Source organism: Tachypleus tridentatus, chromosome 3, assembly GCF_004210375.1.
Source record: "Tachypleus tridentatus isolate NWPU-2018 chromosome 3, ASM421037v1, whole genome shotgun sequence".
Lineage (NCBI taxonomy): Eukaryota > Metazoa > Arthropoda > Merostomata > Xiphosura > Limulidae > Tachypleus > Tachypleus tridentatus.
In genome coordinates this window covers 51,754,659-51,764,743 of record NC_134827.1, presented here as the reverse complement: position 1 = coordinate 51,764,743, position 10,085 = coordinate 51,754,659, and the positions used below count along the sequence as shown (strand labels likewise).

The following is a 10,085-nucleotide window of genomic DNA, read 5'->3' as shown; positions in this document are numbered from 1 at the left end:
GGGTCTACAAAAGTTGCCACATAGTTGTATCGGTAACCTTCTCTTTTGATCAAGGGGACGTGAGGACTAGTAATCGAGCGGTTAGTTGTAATAACTTGGGTTGTATTGAAATATGGCTTTGTTTTCTGCTCGACTGGTCACTTATGTGGCCAGACAAATTCCAAAGCATTCAACAAAAGTGAAGGTATGCATGAAATACAATATTAAATGAATTAATTAATGTTTGTTGCTTTAATTTTAACACCATAACGTAATTGGCGTAGGTTATCTCGGGCAGCGATAAGACGAAGAAGTTAAGCCTAACAATAAAATATTAGCTATGAAATTACTAAGTATAATATTAATAATTAAGTTAGTATTACTTATATTTCTTTAATTTAACACGAGTATTTTAATCTCATTGAGTAAGTGCGTATGTTAATTTATTTCATTTGCATAATATTTGGTGAGGCATGATTACTACTAGTCTACATCTTATATATATGTAAAAACGGCTGGTTTGGGTTAAGAAATATTTTTCTTTACAAGTGGGTTTTCTCGTCATCACTGATTATTAGTCTACATTTTAAATTTTAAGCATTAACGTGGTCTGCAGATAAGAAGGGGTCATTTGGTCGTTCTTGCGCACCCACCTTTGAAACGTATGAGCATTTAAACCCAACCTTTGTTGTTGTTTTTTATTTATTTCAGGAAATAATCAAGTTAAAGTTAAACCTTTGTAGAACGGGGTATTAATGCAGATTATAACAGAAATATGTAACACTAAGGAACAACTTTAACATGTTTTTACTGTCTTTATCAAGTACTTGGGTTGGGTACCTTCCAGTTAATTAGTTTACATATATCCCCCGTCTGGATAGTACTAAACTTATCTGTTAGGTGGGGATTATGGATTCACTGTAAAGGTTTTCAAAGATATTTTTGAGATGACTATAAATGGAATGATATTTCTGATGACCATCCAACTGCAGAAATATGTTTAGACCTCTTATACAAGTGTGTGTATTATGCATATGAGAGAGCTGGGAATACTTATATTCAGGTGGTTTAGGCTTGAAGTCATGATACCTGGTTTTTGATTTACATTTTAAGAACAGAGACTTTAATATTTATTGCCAAGTTAAAGGTTTTATATGTATCTTGATGCCTTATTTGTAACTCTAGTAATTCTATCTCTATTAATTTGAAAGTTTGATAATTTTATATTGCTTTCTAAATGTGGATTCTGTGTTGGTAAACTATTCTTACATATATTACAAGTTGTAAATTATCTCTGAAGTGTACTCTTGTGAAATATCTTTTTGGGAGTTGTATTGGTTTACTTTCTTGACTATACTTGTTACATTCTAAGCTGTTGTAAGGTGTCCAGGATCATCCTTCAATATTGGTTTCTTTTGACAAAGTTAGAAATGTTAGACTGGCAGATTTTCAGCACACTGCACTTGGATTCATTGCTAATATCTATGTTGTAGAAGAATACAGTAGTAAGATTGGTTCCTAATATAAATTGATGTCATTTGTGCTGTAACATTACTGATTACCAAAAGAAATGTTGCAGGATGGACTTTGTAAAACCATATTACAATAGGTTTATAATGTGATAACTTTTCACAAGTTGTCAAAATTTGAATAAAGTTGTATACTTTTGAATAGGACCTGAATGTGAGCTATGTTTTTAGGACATCAACATTCCAGTTAACTTGTAACTTGAAATGGATTACTTTATTTACAGGTGTATGTTATTTAAACAAGGTGTTGTTTTTTATTATTCTCATTTCTTATAAGATTATTATTCTGTGCAACTGAACACTAAATGTCTATAAACATTTCCCTCTAGATATCCAACAGCTATCTGTCCACTTACCTTGCAGGTAGAAACTTCTCAACAACACAGTATGCTGCTGCAGGACCAGGTAAATGTTTTATTTGGTATTTGGGTTTAGAATTTCAAGTTAGATACTTTCTTTCTAAAGCTCAGAATGAATGGTTTTTGTAGTTTTATTATGGTGTCTTGCTGTATTAAACTTAATAGAGGTATAATGTATGTCTTTATTGTTATTTGTTAAACAGTATATGTGACAGTACTGTTTCTTTTGGTTTAACCTTGTATTTAGCATGGTTGTTATTGACCAAACTCAGTGTACCTCCTGCACTGGAAATAATGGAATACAGTAATAAAGGTCCATCTTTCAAAAGCTCTTATGTTGAAAGGTTTTTATTCATTCTTACTTGAAGTACTGTGTACTGTCTACATATCTATTCACAGCAAGGCTACTTGGATGAATTGGTGATAAAATGTTACTTTGCAGATAGGTTAAAAGCTTTCAGCTTTTTTCTTAAGAAAAGAAGTGTAAAAGGTGATTTTAAAGAAAGATTTCTTTGTTTTTGTTGTAGTTGCAAGGTTCAGGTGATGTTTGAAAGCTGTGAAAAAGTAGTTTTAATCTTAACATGAAAACCACCCTGTGGTCAGAGCCTTAGTCACACTCTGACTCTAAATTCATGAACAGATCTGTAATAAAACAATAATTATAAAACAAACTAGTTTACTTGTGTGTGCAGAAGACTTCCAGTATGTATTGTGATGATAGTTACAAGCTGAGAATGTCAAGCTAAAATGAGAAGTTGTTTGTTTCAAATGGTTCTGTTAAACTCCTGCATTGTCTTGTGTTTGTTTTTGTTCTTTGGAAAGTATTATGTTTGTAGAACTACATTAAATATTTACTGTTCAATAATGAATTCTTCCATGGTGTTGATAGGTTTGTGTATTACGTATCAGTTAGTGTGAAATACATTTTAATAATTATTAGTTCCTATAGTCAGTGATTACTGTTCAATTTCAAGTGTTTGGAGTTAGTGTCGATTTCCAGATATGGAATTATTTTCAGAAAGTATGTATGTGTGTAGTGTTATATACTGTGATATAAGAAATAGAGAACTTGTAGTTTCAGTTCATCTGGAATGTATCATTTAATACAAGCATATATAGAAAATGTTTCACATACTTTGTTTATGTGTACTTTATAAGTTTGTTTTTTTTAATTGGTAATCCTTCATATGTGTTGTAAGTTGTATTGTCATGCATATTTTTCTAATCTTTATATTAAAATTTTTCTTTTTAAAGTTTTATGAAATTCTCAGTTTTCTATCATTTCTGCTATTCAGAGACTTGTTCTGTGTCTTTTACTCAGGTTCTGCTGAAGTTTCTTCTATTCTGGAAGAGAGGATCCTTGGCCATGTCCCTACTGCCAACATGGAAGAAACTGGAAGGGTTCTTTCTATTGGTGATGGAATTGCTCGTGTATATGGCTTAAAGAACATTCAAACTGAAGAGATGGTTGAATTTTCTAGTGGTTTAAAAGTAAGTTAGAAGGTTCTGCCTTGTCTTTTTTTAAATTTATTGAAAAACAGTTGTGTGACCTTGAAATACATATGTCCATATTGTTAAAGGTCTCATGAACTTGTCATTGTTCTGATCCTTCTATCCAAAGAACTTAAAAATGTATATTAAAAAAAGTAAGAAGAGATCTAAAGATAAGAACCATACTATTTCTAAAATGTATTTTAAAGGTAATTATTCTTGTACACAAGTCTAAAATTAAGTTTTTCTATCTCAGAATTACAATAAAATAGTAATAATTTACTGTACAAGATTAAAAACTGTAAAAACTTGCTGATACTATAAATCAGTCACAAACACTTTTTGCATGTTTCAGTGTACCCTGATTTGTATAAATACCAGATGACAAAGAATTTCATGTCATCTACTGACATTTCCGTCAGGTCTGCCATCCTTATTGGACAATCAACATGTGAGAAGAAAAATGTAATATTTACAAATTAAATAGTTATAGTAAGAAAACTATAACAAGCAAATATAGGTTAATAGGTCAGCTTGTGGTGAGACAGTTAAATAGTTTTCATGTAGTTAAACTTTTCTATTATATATTCCTCATGGAAGTAACCACAGCCACATTTTTATATGGTAGTTTCAAAAAAGTTTATTATTCATGTGGTGATGTTTTGTCAATAAACACTTCAGAAAGAGTAAAATGGCTTTCTTTCTTTATACTAGTTTATAATGTATGTGAAACGGTCCTTTGTGGGTGGTACCAAGTTTTAAGTTTATGACCAATATTTATGGTAATTATTTTTTACATTACAACATGATTTTTATTTTAGTTTTGTGGGGCTGTCAACAAACATTTTAAAGTAGGCAGAGTTGGAACTAGAATTTTCTGAGTGTTTCAGGTTGAAACTGGTGACTAAACTGTAGATTATTGTAATCTTGGAAGGTTGTATTTACCCATTCCTTGTTCTTATGTAACTTTTCCTGTACTGTTTATTTTAAACATCCGTTTGTGTATGTAAGATGGCAGCTTCTTGACTGTAATACTGAGACCAAATGACTGGTGTGTAGTCGTTTTTACGATAACTGTGGTAACATGCAAATCATTGTTACTCTTTGTAAGTAAGATATTTAGGTGTGTGGTTGATCAGTTTGAAAACTGATTATAAAGATTGTTTCAGAAACTGATTGAATATATTAAATGGAACTTTCCAGTTGATGATATTTGAAGTTGTAAATCAAAAGGAAGTATGTTTATTGTTTAATTTTTGTAAGTGTCTTACAGCATAGGTAAATGATAGGAAGAAAATCATATTGTTTGGTTTGAACTGTGAGAAGGGAAATATCAAGGGATTCCTTTTTCTGGAAATGGTTAATAATATGTATTACTTTGGGTTACAGGGTATGGCCTTGAACTTGGAGCCCGACAACGTAGGTATTGTAGTGTTTGGTAACGACAAGTTGATAAAGGAAGGTGATATTGTGAAGCGAACAGGTGCCATTGTAGACGTACCAGTTGGGACAGAATTGCTAGGTCGGGTTGTTGATGCTTTAGGGAATCCGATTGATGGTAAGGTGAGTGTTTATTTGATAAAATGGTTGGAGCTCCACATGGCAAGATAAGTTTACTGTTCTTAATAGTTTATTACTGAGTTGTTTTAATAATTGAATAGTCTTCTCATTCTGAACTTGTAAAAAGAACAACAACAAAATCAAGACTTTTAATTCCAAAGGTTAATATTCTGTGATTGTCAACTGATCTTCTACGGCACAGAATCCTTAATATTGAAGACATTTCTCTCAGGGTCCAGTTGCTTGCACCAGACGAGCCCGTGTTGGCTTGAAAGCGCCAGGTATTATTCCTCGAATCTCTGTAAAGGAACCTATGCTGACAGGTATTAAGGCTGTTGACAGTTTAGTTCCTATTGGTCGGGGACAACGAGAACTTATCATTGGTGACAGACAAACAGGGTGAGAAAGTTAAAAATCTGTAATATATTATTTTAAAATATACTATTTTATTCAGGTTGCACATGAACAATGTTATTTTTTGAAATAAAGATTTGATAACTTTAAAAAACAAAATGTAACTAATAGTTTTTCTGTTTGCTTATTTAGTATAAAATATGCATGGTTGTTTTGTAAGGATAAAAGATGGAAAACATTGTTCTATTCAAAGTACTGGTGTTGCACAGTAGGTCACAATCCAGAACAGCTATGCAAAATTTCATTCACCAACTTTGGATGTTTCTGATATGACACATGGTTAGTGTGGTTCAACTATGTCTTGCACATATGTCATCATGAGGCAACCCTCCACCAAACTATAGCTTCTCATTAGGCTGTGAAGCAGTGCATGTGTTTTTCACTTATGCTCTTTTTTAGTCTTTTTGTTTTTTTCAATGCATTGATTTACTCTGTTTATTCATTTGCAATAGTTAGTTTTGTCTGGTGGTAGTTTGTTGTCATAACTTTTTGTTTCAGGATTGTTTTATCATTTCTGACTTTGTTTTATGGTCTAAGATGATTTTTGAAGCTTTTGTTTGACAACTTGTGGTATTATTCCTCCTACTTCAAATGCCATTACTGACTTCTGGTTTGGGGGTGTAAAGTGTGGATTTTTCAGCTATCATTTTTTGGGGGAATGATCGTTATATAAAGTCCCCTTTTTCTTAACAGTGTTCAAGATCCTCCTGCATATACTGAATCTATTCATGAAAAGGAGAATTTTGACAATTTTTTTTATCTACCTTCTTGCTTAGCTATGTCTTCCTCGGCATTTCCTGCAAACTTTACTTGTCTTTGCCTTTTTGTATTGTTCCATTTTCATGTGATGGTTGAATGATGATATTGCTTCTTTTTTAACATGACACCCACATATACCATGAGAATAAATGAATCTAGTTTCATGTTACAGTTTGAAGTCATTCTCAAATGAACAAAGTAGTAAATTAGATTTTTTTCTTTTATGGTTATGAGGTCAGTCAATTGATCAATGTTTTATTGAGTTAGGGAACAGAAAATAAAATATATGGTTTTACATGAAGCTCACTTTTTGTACATGGATTATTCAAACAACAGTCAGTATATTAATGGACAAATAATTTTCAGTTTGTGAGAAATACTTTATATTAAAAGGTCAGTAGTACCAAAACTGGAAAGACTGTTTTTAAATGGGTACAAAGAGGTTACGTGGTTGGTCAAATTGACCAAGTTAGTGTTGAGAGTTAATCTGTGCTGGAGAAAACTGAACCTAGTGCTTCAAGTTTAAGAATTTAGTGAGCACTAGTTAGCATAACTATATTATAACAAATTATATGCTTGTACTGAAGCACAAAACAAATCGTCATTTTAGTTGTAAATAAGTACTTCTTGTAGAACATTATTGTGTGTATTTTGAAAGTAGAAATACATCCAGTCAAATAACAAAATCACCCTCATATAATGTTTAAATGATTGTTCCAGCTTCACTGAGACAGTCATAAAGTTTTTACAGTTGTTTTGAATTTTAGGAAAACTGCTATTGCTATTGATGGAATCATCAACCAGAAACGGTTCAACGATGGAACCGACGAGAAAAAGAAGCTGTATTGTTTCTACGTTGCAATTGGTCAGAAGAGAAGTACAGTTGCACAGATTGTAAAACGTTTGACAGATGCAGGTATGTAATTAACAGCCGTCACCTAGTCTAGGTTCTTGTTCGCTTCATGCTCTGACAGGTGCGGGTACTTGTTTAACAGCCGTCGTTTAGTTCTAGGTTCTTGTTAGCTTTGTACTGTGGCAGATGCAAGTACTTGATTAACAGTCGTCGTCTAGTTCTAGGTTCTTGTTAGCTTTGTGCTGTGGCAGATGCAAGTACTTGATTAACAGTCATCGTCTAGTCCTATGTTCTTATTAGCTTCGTACTGTGGCAGATGCAAGTACTTGATTAACAGCCGTCGCCTAGTCCTGGGTTCTTGTTAGCTTCGTACTGTGGTAGGTGCGGGTACTTAATTAACAGCTGTCGTCTAGTCCTAGGTTCTTGTTAGCTTCATGCTATATTTTAATTCATAACTGCTGATATTTCATCTTCTCATCAAGTTGATGTTGGAAAATGCCCTTTATTTATTAATATTTAAAATATAATAATGGGCACTAGTGCTTGGAGTTAATTAGCTGTTTGTTTGCATTTTACTGTGTAATAAATATAACTGTATGAAATCCTAAAGTATGTGAAAAACTGTGTTAATAAAGTATAATAATAAGTAGTAAACATTCACTGCATGCAGGCCTTACAAAATAATCTTATGGTGTACATACAACAGAGTTTAACTTGTTTGAACATTACAGATGCCATGAAGTATACAGTTATTGTTAGTGCCACGGCTTCAGATGCTGCCCCTCTGCAGTATTTGGCCCCTTACTCTGCTTGTGCCATGGGGGAGTACTTTCGAGATAACGGAATGCATGCTTTGATCATCTATGATGACTTATCAAAACAGGTGACTATTTGAGCCGATTTGTTATGTGTCTTTTAGTAAAACTACTAGTTTGTCCCACTGGAGTCAACAGATAAGTCTCCTCTACCATAGGCTATAATGCTTGTAAGTGCAGTCATAACCTTGGATTAGAGAACCTCTTAAAAGAAAATGGTCATAACAAAGAATAAAAATTACTTAGATCATGTTTTTAAAATCATTTATATTCAACTTTCAAGTCTTTAAAGACCACATGTTTTAAAATTTTTTAAAGTTGTGTATACCTCTGGGAAGTATAGCTCCATCTTGTATTGTTTTTTAAAAGTTGTCTCCAGCCAGTTATTTTGTTTCTCACATTGACATTCCAACGGGACAAGGGTAAGAACTTTTTATTTTAGCCATAAATCATTGAATAAGAAGTTTTCTACTGGAATTATTCCCTATGAAGACAGTAAATAGTATATTAGAATTTACAATAAGTTAGGAACTTTTATGTTATCTACAATTTGGTTGTTTGACATTAACACAGAAGTTATTAGAGTTAACTAGAATTTTAACTAGTGGTTCACTCTTATTAATTTTGAGAAATAATTATTTCTAGTAATTAAAAGGCAAACCTGTGTAGTCTTCAGAACCTCTTATCTTTTTATATGCAGGCTGTTGCGTATCGTCAGATGTCTCTTCTACTGAGGCGTCCACCTGGCCGTGAAGCTTATCCCGGTGACGTGTTCTACCTACACTCTCGTCTGCTGGAGAGAGCTGCCAAAATGAATGATCAGTTTGGAGGAGGGTCACTGACAGCCCTTCCTGTTATTGAGACCCAAGCAGGGGATGTGTCTGCTTACATCCCAACTAATGTTATTTCCATCACTGATGGACAAATTTTCTTGGAAACTGAACTGTTTTACAAAGGCATTCGGCCTGCGATCAACGTAGGTCTGTCCGTGAGTCGGGTGGGCTCAGCTGCTCAAACTAAAGCCATGAAGCAGGTACACCTGTCTTCAATTTTTCTCATTCCCTACTTTAGCTGTAGTTGAAGTTTTTAGCTTTAGGTACACTTAGAAGTTGTAAGTTTCACTTCATCAGAATATTTGTGGTACAGTTGTTACTTGTCTTCACCAGGTGGCAGGCTCAATGAAACTAGAGTTAGCCCAGTATCGTGAAGTAGCAGCCTTCGCTCAGTTTGGTTCAGATTTAGATGCATCCACTCAACAACTTCTTAACCGAGGGGTTCGACTCACCGAACTGTTGAAACAGGGACAGTACGGTGAGTAATGTGTGCACGTGTTGCCAGACTGTTGAAAGAAATTTAGTTTAAGGTCTTTACATTTAAGTGAAAAAGTATAAAATTTGAATGTTACAAATATTGCATTAAATTTATTATATGCTATATTAAACACATCTATACTGATGTTAATGTATAACATGAGACAGTATGTTTTAGTAATTGAATTAATCATGTTTTCTAGATCCTATGGCTATTGAGGATCAAGTAGCGGTCATCTACACTGGTGTTCGAGGTTACTTGGATAAACTTGATCCTTCAGCCATCAACAAGTTTGAGAAGGAATTCTTGCAACACATACGTAGCACCCAGCGGGAACTGCTTCAAACAATAGCAACAGAAGGAATGATCAGTGAAGATAGCGATGCCAAGCTAAAGAAATTGGTTTCAAGCTTCTTAGAAACTTTCCAACCATAGAGGGAATTAAAGCACATAGATAAGGCACCATAATTCATTCTCAAAAAGTTTGTTATTTAGAGGGATCAATCCTTTAGTAAGTCTGGTTACTGTAGCTGTAATTAAAGGGAACATTCATATTAAAATGAAATGTTTCCGTAAGCTATTTTGTAATGTATTGTAAATTTTCTAGAGGGTGAAGTGAAACGGAGTTTCATCACACTAACCTCGTTTTAATTAAAGAACACTTTTCAGTTGAAGTGAAAGATTTTGTTTTCTGGAATACATTAGGTAGAGTTGTAAAACTTTAATACAAATTCAGACTAAGTTGTAAACATGAATTAATAAAGCATACAATGGAACTATTCTTAGGCACTACATTCTGTTAGTTTTATCCATGAGCTTGCTCCATCTCAACTGGTAATATTAGTTTGGTGTTTATGTAACCTCCTAAGCCATTGCTGCTAAATCAAGAGATGGTGGAATAAAATACATACACAGTCATGGTAGTGCACAGGGGGCCCCAGGTTTATTAATGCTTCAAATAAGAAATCTGTAAATTAACATGCATCATAAAGCAGGCTCAGTGATAGTTGTTGTA

General features: G+C 33.4%; 1 protein-coding gene across 1 annotated transcript; it reads left to right on the top strand.

Annotated features, from left to right (window-relative positions):
* Nucleotides 1-4: 4 nt before the first annotated feature.
* Nucleotides 5-9,744, top strand: blw (ATP synthase subunit alpha blw, mitochondrial). Its single transcript, XM_076494011.1, has 10 exons — nucleotides 5-184; nucleotides 1,838-1,913; nucleotides 3,189-3,358; nucleotides 4,748-4,921; nucleotides 5,151-5,317; nucleotides 6,859-7,007; nucleotides 7,676-7,827; nucleotides 8,460-8,792; nucleotides 8,926-9,070; nucleotides 9,273-9,744. The coding sequence occupies exons 1-10, from the start codon at nucleotides 113-115 to the stop codon at nucleotides 9,503-9,505; spliced, it is 1,671 nt and encodes a 556-aa protein (XP_076350126.1). The 5' UTR covers nucleotides 5-112; the 3' UTR covers nucleotides 9,506-9,744.
* The last annotated feature ends 341 nt before the right edge of the window (nucleotides 9,745-10,085 follow it).

Excerpts from the sequence above, each read along its gene's own strand:
- blw (XM_076494011.1), top strand. The coding sequence starts at position 113 with ATGGCTTTGTTTTCTGCTCGACTGGTCACTTATGTGGCCAGACAAATT. Across the intron at positions 8,793-8,925 it reads AAACTAAAGCCATGAAGCAG|GTGGCAGGCTCAATGAAACT; the intron begins GTACACCTGTCT and ends TGTCTTCACCAG. Across the intron at positions 9,071-9,272 it reads GTTGAAACAGGGACAGTACG|ATCCTATGGCTATTGAGGAT; the intron begins GTGAGTAATGTG and ends CATGTTTTCTAG.